The 22,784-nt window shown below is 38.8% G+C and overlaps 1 protein-coding gene across 6 annotated transcripts in view; it reads left to right on the forward strand.

Annotated features, from left to right (window-relative positions):
• Positions 1-22,784, forward strand: part of FGD6 (FYVE, RhoGEF and PH domain containing 6) — a 73,097-nt gene that overhangs the window by 35,363 nt on the left and 14,950 nt on the right. For all 6 annotated transcript variants that reach the window (XR_007890707.1, XR_007890705.1, XR_007890706.1 and 3 more), the window contains exons 6-14: positions 4,740-4,891; positions 5,730-5,886; positions 7,205-7,292; positions 12,825-12,875; positions 15,954-16,012; positions 16,112-16,183; positions 16,684-16,752; positions 18,446-18,529; positions 19,668-19,747. Coding sequence is in view for 3 of the 6 variants with exons in the window: in XM_051630675.1 (XP_051486635.1) it covers positions 4,740-4,891; positions 5,730-5,886; positions 7,205-7,292; positions 12,825-12,875; positions 15,954-16,012; positions 16,112-16,183; positions 16,684-16,752; positions 18,446-18,529; positions 19,668-19,747 (812 nt within the window). In the remaining 3 variants the exon portion in view is untranslated. The remainder of the gene's footprint in view (positions 1-4,739; positions 4,892-5,729; positions 5,887-7,204; positions 7,293-12,824; positions 12,876-15,953; positions 16,013-16,111; positions 16,184-16,683; positions 16,753-18,445; positions 18,530-19,667; positions 19,748-22,784) is intronic.

The raw sequence follows: 22,784 nt of genomic DNA on the forward strand, positions 1-22,784 counted from the left end.
CTGTAAAACTTTAATATTTGAGCAGTCTGTGTTGAATATGTTGATGAATTTTTAGTCTATGAAGTGCTTTAAACTTGCTGATTGAGGTGTTTGGTAATGAATTGCAGATGTAGCCATCTTATTAAAAAAGCTAATAAAACAGTTTTGGTTTGGAAGGAAACATTGGTGTACTATCCAGCCTATTCCTTGAAATAACATTCTGGGAACATGCCTCTGTCAAATAATTGATTATTGTAAAAAATTAACTATATTATATTGCTAAAGACTTGCAGAGTATTTTACTGCCTCAGAAAAAAGGTGTGGAACTCCTTGGCAGCTTTCCAGGAGCAATCTCATATGTTTGAAAATGTCACAATCCACACTTACCCATGGCCTTTCTTAACTATCATTGATATAGTTTAACAGTCTACAGCTAGTAGTCTAGTTAGTTAAGACTTCCTATTTGTATTTTAATAATGTATTTGTGAACTCTTCTGTAGCTGTACTCCTTGCAGTCATGTTTACAGTTTGTCACATGTAGCAGCCCGGCTGTTCCCCAGAGCATGAAACTTCCTCTCCTTCCCTCCTCCCCCCACGTAGGATGCATGCGTGTGTGTTCCTTGAAAAACATCCAAGTGCAAACATATTTTTTTTCCCTTAAATTAAACTGATATTTGAGCTATCTGCAGGTGTATTTTGCTGGGAGTTGTACCTCAGCAGAAGGGATTATGGCTTATTTTTGCTTTGCTGATGGTATGTTCTAGGGGAACAGATCCAAGATGAATATTGGTTGAAGCCTTAGGAGTAAAATACGTGACTGCATTTAGTTCCTTCTCTTCCAGTTAAATTCACAAGAAGTTTTAATTTCACCCATTTGAAATCACCCCCATTAAGCTATTAGATACCTGAAAGTGCACTTAACCCAGTCGGCAGCAGAGCAAGGGTTTTGTCTGGTCAGTACCTATTTTGATTTACAGCTAAACTTGTTCCTTTGCGCTCTAGTCTGACACGGACAGATCGCTGCTTTGCTGAGCTCTGGGAATCCTCCGGTGGAAAGAACTTGAGAGGGGTTGTGAGTCAGGGCCTTTGCGGAGGGGAGGTGCATGGGCTGATCACAAATTATCCACAGCAGGGTCAGAATTATTTCAGATATGGTGGCCCTTTACCTATTTCAGGAAGCTGCATTGAAGGAGGGGTGGGAGGAAACGAAAGCAGCTATAGTGGTATCCTCCTCAGACACTGTTTAGAAGCTGAACAGCTTTAGAGGCAGTGTGTGCTAAAAGAATCAATAACATTCCCTAAACATTTTCAAATGTCTTATCACGCAGTCATTTGGCAACAGTATGTATTCAGAAGCCTTTAAAACTGCCTAAACTAGATTTTTATATGAACAAGTACCCAGTGGGATGCGGTCTTACTCTGTAATAAACTAAGACTGTTTCTGGCTTGGAAAGAATGTGCGTTCTAGGGATGATGATGAGTGCTGTCCTCTTAAAGTAGCTGTATGAAGACAATTGCATTTGCCTAAGCAGTAAAACTGTTATCAAAATATTATTATTGGACCTAAATACAATGTAGAACTACAGACTGTAAACCAGCATTTCAGAAAGTGTACAACAGCCTCCCCCCTTCTTAAAAGGAAAAATTGTCCTGGTAAGAAGCTGGGATGATTCATTATAATTAACATGATCTTGTTTTCTGTTGTGCAGCATGTGAAACTTTAGTCTAGAGTTGCAAGTGGTGTTTTCCACTGAAATAAGCACATTAATTCTAAAGCGTGGCAAGTTGTTGTTTTGGGTGTTTTATGAGTAAGATTGTAATATTTGAAAGGCTCATTTTAAATTATAAATTTCTGTCTTTAAATTTGCTGTAATGGATTGCTACATTGCTTCAAAAAGAATGATTTCTAGGACAACTCCGGTGACTGTCTTTGAACAGACTGATGAAAGTAGTGCAGTATAGTACCATATGCTAAACATGTTTGCAATATTAATCACTTCTTGCAGGTATATGTATAAATCAGAGCAATATGTATATTATTTGCAAGAATAATTCTGGTTTTATTTATCAGTGAAAAGATTTTATTTTAGAAGGAGTTAAGTTCTAATGCATGAAATTACTGCAGTTTCTCATTTCTGAGTCACTCACCTACTTGTCTAAAAAAGTTGTTATTTTCTGAATACCTTCCACCATTTTGAGTGAAATTTCAGGGCTTACTTTTTAAGTTAACATATTTTATGTTTGGTAATTAAAACAGACCTATGTTTTGTCCTTTTGGGTAAGAAATTACTTTCTCAGAAGGCCAGTACCTTCAAGTGTAAACACTGTTAACTCTAACCTTGTACGTTTGTTTGACTTTTCCTACCCCCACTCCTCAGGCATGTTCTCTCTGCCTTCAGCTCTTAAGTTTATCTCAAGATGAACTTGGTATGACAGTTACTTCACACCCACTGCCAGGTTAAAAATAAATCTTAATATGATTACAGCGACAAATGCATTGTACTGCTTCTGTGGTGAAGAGTTGATAACTCAGAAAGAAAAAGAGGGGGGAAAAAAAAAAGTGTTGAAGTGTAGCTCTTTTGTTGTTTAGCAGGCTGGTTTGCATCGTACCAAAGCTTTACTTTATCTTTCTTCCCTGCGTTTCCTCTCTGCAGGGCGTCCTCCATTTACTCAGTTGTGGAAGGGGACAGAAGGGGTGATGAAGTTTTGGTTGGTTGTTTTAATGATGGAGACTTCCATGGCGTGATCCAAAGCCTGACGAAGCTGATAGACTTTGGATCAAGCCAGTCTAAAACCCAGATTTTCTGTATATGGAAAACATCCTGCAGATGCTTTGAATGCTATATCTGGAAGTTAAATAAATGCTCTTAACACAAATGACATTCCTGTCTTATCTACTGGTGCTCAAACCTGGCTCCCTGCTCTCCTTTTGTTGTTTGGTCAGGGAAAAGCCTGGATTGTTGATTACACTGCAGACAAAACTGCTTTTCTTTGCTGTATAACATTCAGACAAAATTCTGGTTTCATCCCAGAGCAAAGTACACGCAGTATATTGTGTGTGCATGTGATTTGAGGGGGGAGGAGATTATTATCATAATATGATGATGCATTTTGCATGAAGCTCTTCAGAATGCCTCGTTTGAGCTCTTGCCATTGTAATTCCATGTATCATTTCAGTGTTAAGCAATGCCCTAGGGTCAGGAAAACCCATAAGATGCAGCTGGTAGTTAACCCATGTGTCACTAGTCTGCACAGAGGATGTAAACCAGAACATTTCCATATGAATAAAGCCATCTGTTTTTTAACTCCCTTGCATTTAGTTCTCAGCCTTCCCCCATCACAGCCATCACCCTGTATCTCCTTTCAGTTTCTTGTCATAACTCTGCCCAGTCACAGCCTTGGTGACCCAGAGGGTCACAAAGCAAGAAAAGTGTCTGGAGCTCATGCTGCCCAGAGCTGATGTAATGAGGAGAGAGGGCAGGGGAAAGTTGAGGCTTAAGTTTGAGAGACTCTAAATAATGCCAGATGCTGGACTGATGAGATAGCTAGTAAGACCTGTAGCAGTAGACCTTGGGAGGGGGAAAGAGGGCACTTAATTTTTTATTTTTATTTTTTTGAACCTGAAGGACCATATAGCTTTTCAAAGGCAGGTGTGGACCTCATGTACATTTAAAATATAGCCCATCATTGTACTTAGGAACATATTGTCTGATGACCTTTTGCAGGCCAACTACAGATTGTGCATGTGTTATCATGTTTCAGCAGACCACAAACTCAAAAAGAGCTATTAAAAATTGTCTGTTTTCCACTGTTGTCTAAATTCAAGTGAGAGACAATCATACACCATGCCACCTAATTTGAATTTTCTTTTTGGTTAGTTTAGACATTTTTATTTTCCATGTGAAATGCTAAATTTCTAACCTTTTCTGAAGATTGTGTTTGCGTGTCATTAGGGAACGTACCTCACCTAATTTATGCTGGCTTGCATTCTGGATAGAATTCTGGCCTTACTGACTTTTGTGCAGCCAAAATTTTAATTTTAAATAGTTAAATGGGGACCAGTAAGCTTCACCTCTGTCCTATTGGAAGCTAGTTATAGCATAAAAATAATTAAGAAAATTCTTCCAGTGTAGGTGGGGTTTTTCTCCTCCCTGTAGATGCTTTGAAGGTACCAATGTTGGTTTTGATCATCAGTAACATTTGAAATCTCATGATTCATGTATGTTGTTACAATGTATTTTTGAGAGATGTTAATTTTCCTATATTTAGGAGAGCTGCTGCGTGTACTAACTTTTTGTGACACATTTTAATGTCTTCTGAAAGGGCATTTGTAAACTGCTTATAAAACTAGAATGATTTTCAAATAAGATATTGTGATTGTCAATATAGTATTTTTTGCTTTTTGATCCAAATCTGAGCAAGTTGCTACTCGCGATAGAAGCTTCCCCCGCAGTTTCCTCGTAGGTAGCACCAGCACATTTCTTAAGGGAGCACATTTCTTATAAAAATAGCAAACTTCTATAGTATACATACAGGAGCAAGGACCTAAATCTCCAGCATCAAACCAAAGGGATTAAGGCCATCCCAGGGGAGTAAATTGACACTGCAGAGGAACATAACCCAGATGGTACCTGCCTTGCCTTCAGTAATAGGGAGCTGCGCCTGAAATGTCTGTAGAGAAAAATCCTCGTCTGTGTTGGTGCTTTGAAGGCTGTTTGCTCATGGGAAGGGGGGTTTCTGTTCTCTTTGTACTCCGGCAGGATTTCCGGGATGCTGTGGCACATGCCTCTAGGCAGCTTGGAAAGCCCGTGATTGAGGACAGAATCCTGAATCAGATCCTGTACTACCTACCTCAGCTGTACGAGCTCAATCGGGACCTCCTGAGGGAACTGGAAGAGCGATTATCTCACTGGTGACTATCAGTAAAGGGATACTACTCCTTTGATGTCAAAATTTATCTGTGAGGCTTACAGTGACTCCATGTGACCACAGTTTGTGTCTTTGTGTTTCACGTGCCTTCTTAAATGACAGACAGAGTTGACTTTGAAAGTACAAGAGAGAATTTTTCTGTTCAGATGTACTTTTTGCCATTTAGACTTATTCAGAAAGGTCCGGAGGACATACCAATACATGTTTTTAGCAATTGCATTTTTTAAATTTAGAATTTCATTTTTAGTTGAAAGTTCTGGCCCGGACATGGGCACGGTAAGTGGACTGATTTCATTAGAGGGAGAGGAAGCTGTCCTGAAGACCAGTTTGCATTTTAAAGGTAGTTGAGATCTACCGACCAGACACAGCACTGATTGACAGCCACAATCCCTTTGACAACCATTCTCAGTTACGCTGGTGGGTGGATCTGAATCAGCTATACAAAGCCTATTGGCAAAGGCACTGAAATGGGTAAAGACTGTAATCCCATGCTTGCTGTTAAAAGGATGGAGGCTGCACCTTCAAGTTTTTGAAGACCTGTCTCTTCAGAAATACAGCTGGTACTAAAGTCTTCAAACTGTTGGAGCCCATTTTGAACAGACTGTGTATTAAATGGTTATAGTCTAACACCAGACTAGTGTGTTGAGGTGTGCCTGATCAGGTTTTTCATAGTAGCTGCTGAGATGGGTACTTATTTGCTGAACTGTAAACTTTTCGTTCAGAATATAAACTAGCACATTTTACTGTGAAAAAGATCAATGTTTTGCTGTCGGTTTAAAATGTACACTCTTTAGCTCTTTCTACTTGCTCTCTTTTTCTAGGCTTGAACATCAAAGAATTGCAGATATATTTGTTAAAAAGGGTCCATACTTGAAGATGTATTCAACTTACATAAAAGAATTCGATAAAAATGTTGCACTATTAGATGAACAGTGTAAGAAGAATGCAGGTTTTGCTTCAGTCGTCAAAGACTTTGAGGTACTTTAGCCTTTTGTAAAATGTATCCTGGTTTTTGGCCTTTCAGTAGCTGTGAAACCTCCATAAGGCTTTAGAGACTATCCTCCAATTTGTATGGGGTTTTGGGGTGTGTGTGGGGGTGGTGGTGGTGGTTTGATTGTTTTTTTGTTTGTTTGTTTTTGTTTGGTTGGTTGGTTTTTGTTATGTCTTGGTTTTGTTTTTTTTCCTGCAGCCTTGGCTTGAGACAGTAGGGTGGAGGTGAAGTAGAAAGAAATAAGTTCAGATTTTGTGACATAACTAGTGATTTTGGGTAATAATGTGAGATATGATAAAGGACCTTGATTTTCAGAAAATGTAGCACTTGCTGCAAATGGTATCAGACACATGAACAAAATCTCTAGGGTTTTGTCTCCTGATCATACTATGCTCCAGTGAACTGTCCTATTTTAACAAGGTTGATTTCTCTACCATGTCCTAGGGCAGTAGCTTACTCATGGGAATGGTGTTTCATTTTGGTTGGAAATGTAAAAATGTGAATTTTCTCATCTACATATTTCTGGAAGTTTCAAACCCAGCACCTGCAGCAATCAGATTAAAGCTGATTCATGTCCCTAAAAGCTTTGCCAGATTTTTACATAACTCAGAACAAATCAGAGAAGAGGTGCAAACTCCCTAAGCACATGAGCTATACAAACTATGACATTACCTCCTTTTACAGAGGCTTCCCCTTGGGTAATCCCTTGTCTTGTTTGCTTAGGAGTGGTTAGAAAGGCTACTTACAGTGGACAAAGGAAGCGCTTGAGCTAGTCAGCAAAGACAGGAAGAAGAGAGTCCTTTCTAAGGACTTGTTTTTTCTGATGCATATTATTTTGGATGTGAACTCAAGCTAACTAACATTTTTGAAGCACAGATCTTTTAATTCTGCATTGCCTTTAAAGGTGTGGATTAATTAAAAATTCTGCAGTGGGCGCTGCTGTCTTCTCTGCCTTTCTGCCTAATGAATGTTGACAGTGATGACGAAGGAGCATGTTGCTCTTGCCACTGGTGTTTCCTTCATTTCTGGGAAGCTTCAGCTCTCATCCTCATAAGCAAAAACCTGTTTCGAATCCACAGAGAGCATGAGTGCCTACTGATGTCTTTTAACTCATGGTTTATTTTGCATGCGGACTTCCACAGAGTGAAATGCTTGCTCTGTGGAGCAGTGTTAACACTTTGGTATTCTCACCTTTGTAAGATTAAGCTTACCCAGTGTAATCAATAGTTGTTTGTAGGTATATTTTCTTTGGCTGGAACCCTTAACTATCACAGAATTCTTACTTATTTTGGGTGTTTCTTTCAGATGAGCCCCCGCTGTGCTAGTCTGGCCCTCAAGCACTATCTGCTCAAGCCAGTTCAGAGGATTCCCCAATACAGGCTCCTGTTGACAGGTACAGTCAAGCTCTTTTACAGGCATAAGAAGCCAGTCTTCACATGTCCCAGGAAACTTGTTTTCAGGCAGTTGTATCTATCTGTAAAGTGTTTTTATCTCACTTCAGATAGTGAAACTTCTTAAAAAACATGGCATGAGTTTAGAGGTTTTCTTTGTTAATACTGATTGCTAATATTCCCAGTGCTGTGACGTGTTCTCTGATGGTACATGCAGTGGTAGTTGGAAAACATGAAACCTGTGGTGGTTTTTGTTTGTTTCTGTGGTAATAGAAGCCCATAATTTCCTTAGAGGGTTGGAATGCTCTTGTTTTGCTTTGGGTTTGGGGTGGGGTTTTGGGGGGTTTTTTGGTTGGTTTGTTTTGTTGTGGGTGTTGGTGGTGGTGGTTTTGTTTGTTTTTTTTCAAAGGGAAAAGGTAGTGTGGAAAATTGGAAGTAAGAGAAGGAAGTGAAAGATGTGTCTGCAGCTGTGAACTTCTGCAAGCAGCTTCCCCATTTCTCCCCCACCCAGGTGTTATGTCTGTAAAATACATTCTCTTTTAAAGGCAAAACACATATTTTAGTGTATGTTACTAGTAAGTGCTTAAGACTAACATGTTACAGGGCCATTTTAGGCTGAAGAGCTGCCTTGGGAAAATCCAGGCTGCCCGGGAAAATCCAGGCTGCCCAGGAAATCCAGGCTCTATATCCTGTTCTGGCACTGGCACCTTTGGGTGACCTTGAGCCAAGTATCTCCATGGTGCAGTGCTTTTCTGTAAAAGGAGGGCAATGATAGAAACTTCACTTGTGAAGTATTTTGAGACGCGTGTGTTGTAAGCAGGGGATGGCTCCTGTAAGGATTTGGAAATACTTAGGGCATTGTTTTTGAAAGCTGTTGCTTCTTGATGAGCAATTTAAAAATAGCCTCTGTTTATGTAGTAACTGCAAAATAAAATGCTCGGTGACCTTTTTTTTCTGGCTCTGTAGCAGCTTGTTGGCATTCCCCCAGCAAGTACTTAAGACTAGTGATGCTGTGTGAGATACAGACTTAAGTGTTATACAGCAGTTACAAAGTTATTAACTTTGACCGTTTTCATGTTAAGAATCTCATTAAAATCACAGGTGTTGAAAAAGGGTGAAAAGCTGTCACTACATGAATAGGGGAAAGTCTTAGTGACTCTTAACTGACGAAATCAAGCCATAAAGTGGCATTTGGGCTGTTGTTTTAGCATGGTATAGGCTTGTTGTACACTCCAAAATCAGCAGAGTTTTGGATAAGCTAAAAGGCTGTAATTAAAAAGTTTGAACTTAGGATCAGGAGAGAGTAAATGCTTTTGTCAATAAACACAGCAAGCAAGGTATGTCAGGGGTGGATGGCACTGAAACAAACCTCAGATGTTGAAGGGGAATTCCACATGACCATTAACTGCCATTGTGGCTGGGACAGACTGGTTTAGACCTGAGAAGGTCTAAAACATTTCTCTTGTTCTGTGGGAGCAATAAAAGAGGTCAGACTAAGCATGTTTGCGGATGTCACTTTGGGTCTGAGACACTGAAACAGGTTGCCCGGAGAAGCTGTGGATGCCCCCTCCCTGGAAGTGTTCAAAGCCAGGTTGGATGGGGCTTGGAGCAACCTGGTCTAGTGGAGGATGTTCCTGCCCACGCAGAGGGGTTGGAAGCAGATGACCTTTAAGGTTTTTTCCAACACAAACCATTTCATGTTTAATTTTCAGTTTGTTCAATCTATCGTGCATTTCTGTTTTGAGATACTCTCACTCTTCTGTATCTCTGTGGATGAGCCATCTGCTCTGTTACCTTCGAGCAGCTCTGTGCAATACTGAGCAATGTCTATATAAACTTGTGCTGCAAAACCTTTGAAGGACATGCAAGATATTTGGATCTTTTGTTGCAGTGGATGAGATGTAGAAATGCAGCAGTCACCCCGGCTAAAGACAGGGAAATTGCAGGCAAGAGAGGAGGGGGCAGTGGGTAAGAGCAGGGGAGCGAAAATAATCCAGAAAACAAAGCTGCTAAGGCTGAGTCAGCAGGGGTTTCTTCCTATTTAGATGTTCCATGTCAGTGGGACAGCTTTGTATTGGTAACCTGCTGGTACATGGTCACATCACAAGATTGTTGCTGTGCTTTGAAGTGGAGTTACTTTTGTGCTAACAAAAGCAGGAGCAGGTGGACTCATAAATCAGTCAAGGAGAGGCACAGCTCAGCTGTGTTTCTGTTTAATTATACAGCTTTTCTCCAGTTCAGCAAGTGAACTTCCACTTCGCCAAGTACTGGCCCCAAGCTCTACACAGGAAATATTAGATAGGGTTTTGGGGATGTTAATTAGAGGCCTCTAATTTCTAATAGAAATGAAGGAGAGGCAATTCTCTCCTCCCAGAAACCTCCAATTTGAGTAGATGACTTGAGACTGTACAGTATGAACAGACTCTTCATTGTCATAGGATAAGCCTCTCTGCTCTTTTTCTCAACACAAGGTTTGCAGAGAGAGAGGGAGAGAGAGCCTTTTATTATCCTCTACTGGAGTGTAGTGAGGGGAGGCTGAGGGGGATGGAAGATAAGCTTTTGAGCACGTTGCTCCTTTGCAGGTTGGAAATAGAGTTGTCAGACGAGGCCAATTATGTGTTGGGGAATGATTGCTTTGAGTTTAACTTAATTCAATTAGACAACCTGAGACAAAAAGTAGTTAACAAAGCAGAAAAGAATTTTTAGCCGGAGACAAAGTGATAGTTGCTGCTCCCCGGTAAGAAGAAAGAGAGAATTGGTGGCTGCAGTTGGATAGAAGCAGGGCATAAGGAAATTTTGTTCATCACAGAAACAGTACTTGATTGCTTTTGTGTTGATTTTTGTTGTGTTTTGGGGTATCCAGCAGACAGAGTTACAAATTTTCATTTTAAAGTCTGCCTTTCTAAGGTATGCTTAAGGTCTTCATACTCTGAACAACTAAATGACATTTCCGAGGGGAATTTTATTTTTTTTTGCAATGACAATAGATACCATTCCACCTTAATATTAAATTTCTGTGTTTATATTATCTAGAAATATTTTTACTAAATTTTTACTGTAACATTTTCCATATCTGTGAAATCTGTTTGTCTGTATAGTTTAAGCGAGTACCTCCAGAAAGTTGCAAGCACATGATTTCCAGTGTGTATTCACAGAAGAGACTAGAAATATCTGTTCTGATGCTTCTCTTGGGCTGAGTTTTAGCTATGAATTGAGGTCCACTTACCAGATAGGCATAGAGAGTAGTAAGAGGAAAATTATGTATTTATCAGTTCCCGGATTTTACAGTTGCAAGTTTTATTGACTGCTTTGGTCTTGTGATGCAAAAGCTGCCTTCCTGTTAAAATACAGAATTTTGAATTAATGCACTTGTGTTAAAATACGTAATTTGCCCTTTTCACTGATGATATTACTTAAACTGCTAGAATATACCTATCTAAAAATGTTTTTGAGTGATGTAAAGTATTGATGTTCTGGGGAACATGTCTGAAAGCATGAATATGTCAAGAAACGGTTTTCACGGTGGGTCTCTGGTTTTAGGTTTCCAGGGCAATTATTTTGGATATTAAGTTGAATGTCTCCATATACTAGGGACAGTTTTAGAGCGCCAGCAGTACATTTGCAGATGAGTAAATTATACCCACTTCCCACTGGAGTCCTTTGTGCTGGTCCCCATGAAGATCAAGTTGCAATTGTAAAGCTTTAACTTGTTTGCTTGATGGTGAAGTCCCAGGAGTGCTCTGCCTGGACAGGCGGGGCAGGAGGCAGCAGCTGGTGTCCTGTGTGTGACATGGGTTCCTTTAGGTTAAACCAAGGTAAAACTAATGTGAACTCTTCTCAGTTCCTTTCAAAACACCTCCTGCTGATTTTTATTTTTTTTTCTTTTCACACAGCTTCTTACCAACATAGCTCAAGATGAAGCAAGATGAACTTTTTTTTTAATAGAATGTGTGTCCACCTAAATATTGCACTGGAATGTCTAGTAGCTACTACAGCACAAGATCTTGAGGGATGTGAAGGATGTAACATTCATGGAGGGTAGCTGGAGAAGTTTTGGTGCTATGTCAGACTTGTCTTAGAAGATCACAAGTTGTCCAGTGCCTGATAATGATCAGAGAGAACGTGGAGGAGAGCAGAAAGCTGTGGGTGTTCCCGTAGCCCAGCCAGACCTCCCAACGCTCCCTCCCTGCTTCCCTGCAGGGGACTGCAGCCAGTTCCTCTTTCTTCACCCCAACCTGGTCTTCATGCTTCTCTCTTGGATCCTCCCTTAGGTCTTTGCCAAAAAAATAAAATTCAGTGCCAAATACTTCTCTTCTGATAGTTCTGTTTTTCTCAAAGCTTTCATTAACTGGGACAACATTTCTCACTCTTTGCAGCATTTCTGTTGCAGAAACATGTTTCATACTTCCCCTCCCCCCCCCCCCCCCCCTTTTTTTTTTTTTCATAAGGAAAAGATTACAATTCACTGAGCGGTCTCTGAGGGGCATGCATGAAGCAAGACATCTTATGAAGTCAGGAACAATTGGCTCCTGATCCTTCTTGAGTTAAAGGATTAGTTTGGGTAGGGCAGGCATAAGGGAATTGAATTATTTCACTCCTACATGAAACTTGCACAACTGCGAAGCTAAAATGGAATGATTGCTAATCACGTATGATTAGTTTTCAGTAGATATACCTTAATACCTCATTTAAAAGGTAATTATGATAAATGTCAATAGATACTGATTTAAGCTAATGTGTGTTTCTTTGAAAATTTCTGTTTGCATTTATTTCACTTCTAAGCAGTTCAAAGCTGTAGCTTGTAGAAAATAGGTGGTTGACTTTTTACTGAGGCTGTATATTAATCTTTGACAGGATATTATACTTCTTGGTGAACTGGACACTTGATCAGGGAATGGAAACTCTGGGGGAAGTTTTCTTGTGTAGCCATACATTTGGAGTTAATTTTAGCTAGGTAAAATAAAATAAATTCTAAAACTGCCAAGACTTTAATGGATTGAGGGTGCCATCTCGTGGTTGAGGAACTAAATTTATAATTGAAAAATAAAAATGCCTGTTTGAATATTGGGGTAATATAATACTTTTATTATTGAAAAATATTAATAATAATAAAATCTTCTGTAATGAGCTACTTTTTTTCTTAGCTCCTATAGGCAAGTTAGGTGCACAGCTAAATATCTATAATCTTCAAGAATTTTTGCATTAACTTAAATGAATGCAAGTCTGTGCATTATTTTCGCTTGCTTGTTTTGTTCTGGATTAATATATACAACCTATTGATTGCCTTCAAAGACAGCTACTGCTTCAGTAACCTTCTTTTTCCTGAGTAAGATGTCATGGTATACTTTAATTGTAGAAACACTAGTTTTCCTGTTGGCATTACTGTGACTTGTTTAAAAGGTTAAGTAGTAGATCTTTGTGGCAATAGGTCTGCCAGAAAAGCAAATTTCCAGGAAAAAAAGGTGTTTTAGTATTTTCTGGTGCTGTGTGTTTCTTTAACAAATCTATCTCTGTTCTTTTTTTTCTTTATACAGATTATTTAAAGAATCTTTTAGAAGAATCTGCAGACTATAGGGATACTCAAGGTAAATGTCTCTTTAGATTAAAGAAATAACAGCTTATGTACATACGATAATGCTTCTAAATTTTGAATGCATGCAAAATGCTAAGCCTGTAATAGAAATGTTGGTTTTTTTATTTAGTTCTAACTTTCCCAGCAGAGATACTGAAAGGTTGCAAACTTCTGTTTCAAAAAAGTTTGGAGCTGACAGGCTATCAGTTCACCCTTGAGCTGAAACCAAGAGATAAGAGTGAAGTTCCACAGGCCGCTTAAGCAGTTATTTTGGGCAGTGCTACTGAAAGAGCCAGTCCTTGCATCTGTAGGCTTTTCATGGTCTGTCTGGTCTGCTGGCTGCCCTCCCCCAGCTCTGAGCCCTTCTGTCCTCCTCCCCTCTCTTTGTACCAGGACAAAAGTGTTCATGTGGTAGGAGTGAACAAGATCAAGGAGTCTTTCTGGCTTATATTAGTCTGAGGAGTTCTGCAGTATGATTTGTCACACATTGCACAAATACAAGTGACATCCACAAGTTTGCCTGTATGTGAGGGGAAAGAAAATAAGACAAAATAAGAAGGAATAGTTGGTGATGGAAGAGGACAGGACTGCATGTTTCATGGTAGTTTGGGATTAAGCAGATTTAATTTGTGTAGCAATGCTATGCACATTCAGACTGTTTCCTTCTTCCATGTGTGTGCCTCAGCAGTACTAAAAATGTTCCCAGTTGATGTTTCCATTCATTTGCACGAGCCCCTGTCACTTATTCCAATCTCTTCAGTGACATTTGTGGAAGCCCATTATCTTCAGGAGGGTTGTGCAGGTGTAGTTGATTGGACTGCAATAAATGAGTGCCTTCAAAGCACTGAGCCACGTTTGCTTTCTAACAAGCTTTGTCTGCTAATACAGTGCCATATAACTTCTGAGTAAATACCATTCTTAGGACATTTAGAAATATTTGTTTGAGTATTTTGAAATTACAAGCAACAAATATTTTTAAATGATGGCTCTTCAAGACACAGAGAAGTTTGTCGTGCACTTCTTAGGGCTGTGAACAAACTAATGCTTGCACTGCACGTTAAATAATTGACCACTGGAAAAGCCAGCAACTTAAATATATTTTTTACTTTACATTTTCTTGTGATTTCTCCAGTTCTGTGGGTTTTTTTGTAGTTGTAACTTCCACAGTGGTTTTTTTCTCCATATGTCAAAGAAAAAAGCAGAAGCTTAGTTGTAAAAATGGCAAGTGTTAATTTTTATACATTTGACATGTTTGTTAGTCAACCTTTGAAATGGGGTAAGAAAAGAAAACCTAATCATTACTCACCAAGATCTTCCTATGATAATTAAGCTTAACTTACTTCTGACTTTGCTTAGTTGTTTCATTCCATTGCGGGGAGGGAGGATGACTAGGTTTGGTTAACCCAAAACCCCAAAGAACACAATTCTTCCCGATGACCTTAATTTGAACACATTACTCAAGCTGAGTGGTGTAAGAAGTGCAGTGCTCTTCCCTGGCAAAACTCACTTTGTTTATGGACTTCTACCCTATAGATTGTTCTATGTTGTTGTTTAGATTAGTTTAGTCTTGGCTGTGTAAGTAGCCCTGAGATCTTGGAATTTTCCCTTCAATAACCAGCAAATTTTCTCTAATATTCTTCAGTCTTTCTTGAAGTGAATGAGTAAAATTTTAAGGTTTTTTAGTAGATATAATACCTGATAGATGAAGGTAGAACAAAAGGTTCAGGTAGTCATTCCTGTCTTCATGAATTTAGCTCAATTTCCTTCATTTTCTTTCAAACGGATAGAAGCTGAGGAGTGTTTTGGCTGGAGCAAGTCCAACATTCCTGGTAGGAGACCACCAGCTATTTCTCAGCAGGCTCAACTGACATAATGACATTTGTATTTAAATTTTGTTGAAGTGCTTGATATGTGTTATACCTTGTGACTGTTTTACTCCTGGGCTTGCATTGCTTTTGTAGATGAAAATCTTAAATAAAAATTACCCTTTGATTGACTTAGGAAGAGCTTTCTGTTCATACCTCAGTTTAGTTGCTTACATGGCTTCATGACCACCTGAACTTTTCAGTTCAGAAAGCTGTGTCTTTAAACATACTTTCTGAATATAAACTCAACAATAAAAAGGTAGTATATACATTCTACGGTACTAATACTCTTTATGATTATCTTGGAAAAAAAACCAAAACACAAAATAAGGCTTTTTGGTTTTACCTGGTTTGGTAGGCTTCTCTGTGGATTAAGCAAGTATAGTTGCTTTATTTGAAGTACCTGACTGCACTTCAGTTACTCAGAAGGTGTTAGATGCTTTCGAGACTACAGTGTATAAGATCAGTTGCTCTAGCGTCAATTAAATGAGTTGTTGTTTTTTTCTACTTCAGTAAATTACAGGGTTTTGGATAAGATCCTTGGATGGGTTCTTTCTCAGGTACACTCACTGTTCAGTAATTAACATAATCCTTTTATGCGACCTTTTTGCAGTTACACCTTAGCATATATTACAGTCAAGTTGTTAGTTATTAAATATCAGTACTTAATAAAATCCTTCATCTTTGATAACTCTTCTCTTTCAGAGACTTTTTTCCTAGTGGTACTAAAAGGCTGAAATTTACAAATCTAAACTTTATATTTTTATCTTGAGGTGTAGCAAAACTAAAGGCAGAACAAAGGAATTGCAAAGATTTGGATTTTTCTCTAGGTACTCTTTTATGACTGGCACTGATGGCAGTTGTGTAAAATGGAAAAAATTTAATATCTACATAGTCTCAGTTAAAGTGTTAACTTTTCTGCTCTAAGTAGAGATGCTGAAATTAAAGTAATTCCTTTAGACATTTAGTTTTGCTTGTCGACTCTTTTGATTAGCTGTAAGAAATTATTGACACTGTTGGTTGAAGCAGCGACTTGCTAGACCAGACTTACTAAACCATGATTCAGAGGCTCTGAGGTCTATGAGAAGTGCTCCTGAATGCAGCGACTGTACAGTCAGGTCCTTGAATCTCGGCATGATGTGGAAGGGCAGTATTGCACCTGTGCTTTATGTAATACCAATGCTAACTAGTCTGTGTAATAAAAGCATCATTTTTTCATCCTTCAGATGCTCTAGCTGTTGTCATAGAAGTTGCAAACCATGCCAATGACATCATGAAGCAGGGAGTAAGTATTTTGACTTATGAAGCTGGTTGATAAAAGCTTTTTAAAAAATGGTTATGGATGCAAAGGCAATTACTTACCTTTTGCTTTTTATCTCTGTAGGATAACTTTCAGAAACTCATGCAGATCCAGTACAGCTTAAATGGACACCATGAAATTGTACAGCCAGGAAGGGTAGGTCCTCCAGATGGCATTCAGCAGGTTGCAGTAAAAACGCGGCACAGATGACACGCGGGCAAACTACTGAAGCCAGTACATACTGAGGGGAAAAATGGTCCATCACTTAATTATTCATTTCTAACAGTTAAATTAATAACACCTCTCCATATGTTTGAGGCTTTTTTTTACACATTTATCTGATGAAAACAGGATTTTTAGAATATGATTCCTTGCTAGTTCTTGCAAGCATATTTTTTTCCTCCAGCTTAACCTTGTATTTGTCTGGTTTCAAGTGCATCATGGAAAACTGTAATGCAGCCATTCACACACACTTTTAGAGAAACCTGAGGATGAACAGCCTTTCTCAGAAAGGGAACCTTGAATCCCAAAACTTCTGCAGCACTTCTAGTGTAGTAGTAGTAATAACAATTATAATCATAATGAAAAAGTCAGCTCATTTGTACAACTTATACCCTGAAAAGCCAGGTTTTGAATTGCTTGTTTTAATTTTGTAGGTCTTTCTGAAAGAGGGAACACTGATGAAGCTGTCCCGGAAGGTCATGCAGCCACGGATGTTTTTTCTGGTAAGATGCTATGTATATTGCTATGTGCCTGACTCTAGTGTCATTTTAATTGGTTAAAACATTACACCACAAACATAAGTAACTAATAGCTTCAGGTAGTGGAAAAAATGACCAGTTGTTGCTGTTCTACTTTGCTCAGTTCTAATTCAGAGAGATGATCTGTTGCACATGCACTAATTTAATAGAAAACCATTTCTCACTAAAATGTGTGGTTTTGAACAGTGCTCATTTAAAATTAGAGCACTTTCATTTGAAGATGTTATCAGTGGTAGTGTGAAAACTAAAGCAGTGACTCCACCCCATTTAGCCACACCAGATGTTAAAACCTACACCTCTGCTGCTTCTCTTGCACCCTTCCCTCCCTCCTCCTCACTCCTTCCCCTGCACAAGCCTGCTTGCCTCCTGAGCAGAGCACTGGGCTGGAAGTTAAGTGCTGGGTTCTCACGCTGTCTCTGTTACTGTTCTGTTTTGAAACTTCTGTGCATCTCTGAAGTTTCTGTTTCCACTTGTGCTTTTTGCTTCTCTCTTCTACTCAGGTAGTAAAGCAACTGTTGCTGTGTGTAATTTGTGGCATTTTGTGGCATTATTGGTCCAGGGTCCTGTCTGAAATCTGGCATATAGTTAGTGTAGTACTAATAAGTACTTTCCCAGGGAATCACGGAGCATGTATTCTAAGCTTGCAAGTGTCTGTCTTATGCTCTGGAGATGACTTAGAGCCTATAAAGCACTGGGATAACTGAAAGTTATCTCAGTTACAGTAATGCTTGCAAAAATCTGGTGCTATCTCAAGCTGGACTTCCCAAATCAGGTATTGCTAATTTGAGTAGCTCTAGCTGGGATTTTGTTTTTCTTTTTTGGGGGTCAAGGTTTTGGTTTGGTTTGGTTCGGGTTTTTTTGTGGTGTTTTTTTTTTTTTTTTTTTTTTTTTTTTTTTTTTTTTGGTTTGGGTTTTTTTGTTTCTAAGATACAAAAGATGCAGGCTAGCATTTATACCTTTAGTCACTTAAGGCTTGTGAAAAATTTGGTTATTTTGCAAAGAACCTCATAGCAAAATCTTACGAGACAGTTCAGTTTTCTGATCTGTTTCTGTGCTGTAAACAAAGTTTGGATCTGTGTGTTGAACAATACAAAAAATAAAAAAACCTTACTAGCTCTTCAGTAAGTGCACTGAATGAAGCCAAGTCTGGTAGAACAGGAAATAAACGGATTGAAACTGGTAAAAATTTGGTACTTATCCATAAGTGGTACTTATCCATAAGTTTGTCCTCATAATCTTAATTTTGCTATCTCTGAGTTTCTGGAATATTTAGCTTTGTTTTAATGGCCAATTCTAATACAAATTTGAAGTAGTATGTTATACAGTATAGCTGTGTACACAAGAAACATTTTTGTCCTTTTTGAAAGCCTGTTCTTTGACATCTGTGCACTGTTTACTTATGTGCCAACTGTGTATTTACACAAGGAGGATATTTATATATATATACACAAGTTGTCTATTTATAGACAACTATTGTTATCTAAATTCATACATGAAAATATTTCTTGGGTTCTAAGTGGAATAGGAAGCCGAAGATGCTCTTCTGGACAGTTGATCTCAGTGCTGTATGAGCTTTGTATGTTCAGTAAAATGCATCTGAAATTATCTGTGTCTGAGCAGTCTTTAGTCATTTAAAAACATTGCTTCTGTATTACAGTTCAATGATGCCCTGTTGTATACTACTCCAGTTCAGTCAGGGATGTATAAACTCAACAACATGCTATCATTGGCTGGAATGAAGGTGAGTCACTTGTTAAAATGAGTCTTTCTCCAAATCTATTTAAACTCAGGCTTTCAAATTTTCAAAAAGCAGCTATGTTTATCCCTGGAAAAAGATGTTGAAGATGTATATGTTACAGAGGAATCCTACAGGCTTAACATTTCTTGCATAATGATCTGTGGGATTGCTATCTAGTTTTCCCTAAAAAAACCCACCTCTACATTTCATCCCTTATTCTTCTACTCTGAAATACTAATTTACCTACTTATATTTTTGTATTGTACTTAATTTAGACTGCTTCACTTTTGCCTTGTAACTGCTTTTTATTACCCACACCCAGAGATTAGGCATCTCTACCTGATAAGCTTCTGTTGGATCAAATCTCCATGGTTTCTAGAGATCTGCTAACTGAGAGGGAAGATACAGCTTTTGTTGCTGTGCCTTTGTGAAAAGCATCAAAGTGAAGCCCTGAGCCCCTCTGGGACACTCATGCCATATATTGGCATGGTCTGTGACATGACAGTGGGAGCATCAAACTGTTGCCTTGGGAATCAAGTAACTTGTCTGTGCTCCTGTCAGAGGAAAGCACCAAGTCCAGCTGCAGTGCAGATCTGGCACCCAGGTCCACAGTTTTGCAGGCAGAGCTGCAAAATCTCTTCTGCCAGCAGATGTCTGGTGGTGGCTTAAAACCACTTTTAACCCTCCTTATGTTTGAAACTTGATAGGTCAGAAGAATCAGCAGGGTGATCTAGCCTTCAGGCTGTGGGGCAGATATGAACTCTGGGGTGGACCAGGGGGCCACATCTTGTCCTGCAGCAGCACCTTTTTTTTGCCCAGTTGCAGGAGGTGATTAGAGGACAATGGGCCTGGGCATGTTGGAAGCACAGCAGGAGGTGTCTGACAGCTCTTGAGCTTCATTCCCCCATTCATCTCCAGCATTTGTAGGGCTCCACAATGAAATAACATGGTGGACTGCTTGTAATCTTAGTGTAGCTGGGCCCTCTCATCTGGTGTATGGTCTCTTATAACATTTGAGATTTTTCTGTCCAATGTACCCCTTCTGCAATAAAAATGTAAGATATTTTACAGTAAGTAAAACTAAAGCTAGTACAAAAGTATAATTTATGTTTAAATGTAATGTTTTCTCTCTCAACTGAAGGTTAAGAAGCCAACCCAGGAAGCATATCAGAATGAACTGAACATTGAAAGTGTAGAAAGATCCTTCATTCTTTCAGCAAGGTAAGTCTTAGAAATGAATAATGATTTTTAAGCCATGTAATTTCAAACAGGCCACATAAGCTTTATATAACTTATTTTGCACTTACATGATGGAAAGTTACCCTTGGCTAGAGTAATTACAGAATAGAAGGTGTGACAAATGGGTTTCTGGAAACAAGGTAGGCTTTGTTCTAGTTTACTTGTGTTCACCTTCAAAATCTGATTTTGAAAACAAATTTGTTTTTGAATGGGCTGACAGAAGGCAAGTCTGGTCACATCTAGTAAGTTTGACAGATACTATTTGATTTTTTAGTCTCTAATACAGTTCACCCTGACGTGTTATGAAGACTGCCTGTTATAAAGTGAGGGATAGAAGCACAAAAGCTATAGTAAATGTGGCTGGTATGTGGGCTTAAGGCTGCCACTGGTAGGGATTCTTCTGTCCTCAAAACAGTAAAATGTTTATCATATTGAGAAAAACTTGCTTGGTTCCTTCTTTTCAGCTTAGCTACACCTTCATAAACTTGAAGTAAATTGAAATATTATCCTCTCACTGCCTTTATTTCGGAGGAGCAAGAATTAAAATTGTTTCACTTCATTTTAGGCTTTGCTTTTCACTATTGGTTTTTTTTTTTATTCTTCCAAAATTACTGATACGCTCAGTCAGTGCATAAACAGAACAGTCTATGAAGTATGACAATACATTTTGGTATTATTATTATTATTGGTAACTTATATAAATTGGAAGAAGTCATCCTGCTCTTCTAGCTAAATAACAGTGTAAAGAAGAAACGGATTTCAATGAACCTGAACTTACGGAAATGGAAGGAACTGCTGGAATGGTGCTTGTCTTAACCAGAAAACCAAATTCTCCGTGTAGCAGCAAAAGGATACACGGCCACAAAACTAGAGCAACTCTGGTCTGTCTTCGTTGAGATGCCTTTAGCAAAGACCTGGTTTTGTGGATTGTTGTTTTTACTGGGTTTGAAGTTGGAGTTTTACACGTTCTGACATTTGTGACAGTGTTGATACCAATGAAGACAGACATGTTTTCCCTTCTGTTTAGCAAAGCTGAGCAAGGGCAGACTGCTTCTGCTCTTGTGACCTTGTAAATACCGACATAAGGATCTCTGCACGATAGCAGTATCTGTAGCTGAGGGTAAACTAAGGTTAACCTTGTCAAAGTAGCCAAAGGAAGTAGCTTAATTGTCTGGTCAGTACTTATTTATAACAACAGACCTGAAAGGAGTTGGGTTTTTTCCTATTTTTTTCAACAAATGTAAATGTTCCTTACTGTGGTTTTGCACACTGGGGAAAAAAAAAATGACGCATTTAATAGTTTAGAGTATGATTCTCCTCCAGTACTACATATCCAGATCCATGCTGCTTAGGTGCCTTGGTGACTGGGTGTTGTGTAGATACATGAAGATGTTTATGGGACTGCAGTACACACTGTGTGATTTATCTGTGCTTGATTTGAAACAGCATTTCATTTTTAATTCAGTTGTTTTAAAGAAATTAAGTTGTTTTTAAAAAATAATCATTGAAACTTGAGAAAAGATTATAATCTTGAAATACAACCTACCTATCTTCCACAAAACAGGACAGATTTGTATTTTTGAGGAACTGATTAAGTGGTAGAGTAAAAGCAAATCCTGTGAAATACATGCTGGTATGTAGGGGAAAGCGTCTATATAATGTTCTCATCAAATTGGGCAAAGTTTCAGACATGCTTTTGTCTTGACCTTGAAATTACTGGAATTACCCTCATGTTACCAACTGAAGTTGCTCTGATTTGCTCTTTCTATTTTTACTGTTGATGTTTTTGTATCTTTGGAGCATTCAGCTCTGTTATTTTTATGGTGGCTGGAAGTTATGAGTGTGCAAGAGCCCAAAGTTACACAACAGTGACAAAGAGAGATTGAGTTTGCTTGGGATGAAGGAGGTGCTGGGGGCCCCAGGTGTAAACGATGGTTTTCAGACTTAACTCTCTGTAAGAGAGGCCTGGCTCTGTTGTGGTGTAGGAGGGAAACAAATGAAAAACTACCAGCAGTAGGTATTTGCATATATTTTTTTCCCAATTAATTATATTGTTTCTATTGATAAATATCCCAGATGTGAAGAGAATCAGTATCTTGTCAATACAGGCTGCATCTTGCTTTTGATGGTACCTCATTCTGACAGCTTCTTGGCTCCTATGTGCTAAAAATCTCAACTGCCAAACTGTTCAGAGTCATATTGCAAACAAAAAATTTCACGTGTGCTTTTTTAAATAACAACCATTATGTGCAGTGTACACCAAAGAGATTCTGAAATTATCCAGGGGGCTCAGATTGGGAGGGGAGTGATAAAGCTGGTGAAAGATTGCTAGTAATAAAATGTAAACCAGTTAATAACAGAAGTATAGATTAATGCCTAGACAAGAGCCTTTGTCACTTCAGGTTTAGTTTTAATGACTGTATTAGTATTCTGCTTTATCTAGCATAGGTTGGGGTTCAGTTTTCCTGGGATATCTGTAGGAATGTGTATTGTTTCACATGGTACAATGCAGTATTTTACTAGATATCTCTTAATCAGAGAAACAAGTTAGTGCATCTGCATGATACAGCCTTGTGAAGTAAAGCTTTGGTCCTGAAAACAATAGTCGTGCCAGCCTGATGTGATCTGAGGCCAGCTGGCCCCATCACCCCTCAGTAAGGCTAGCAAGGAGCTAACCCAGGCAGACAGATGTAGCTGCATCACCTATCCTAACATAAGGATAGTTCCTGCAAGTCTAGCACGGCTGGGAGAGGTGCCCTAAGGCTCTGATTCTGGAAGCAAGAGGGGTGTACTTCTGTCAGCCCTCCTGGGACCACTGAGATGCTTACTGCATTGGCCAGCTGCGATTGTTGGTCCTAGCACATATGTTTGCCAGAAACGACAATTGCTGGGGCTCTCTGCAGTCCATTTAAAGTTATCTGCTGTTTTGTTAAATCTTAAATAAATTAATAAAGAAATTTTTAAAAACCCAGCAATTTTAGTAAACAAAATCACTGTTGGAAGGATGGAACAAACACTG

Source organism: Apus apus, chromosome 1, assembly GCF_020740795.1.
Source record: "Apus apus isolate bApuApu2 chromosome 1, bApuApu2.pri.cur, whole genome shotgun sequence".
Lineage (NCBI taxonomy): Eukaryota > Metazoa > Chordata > Aves > Apodiformes > Apodidae > Apus > Apus apus.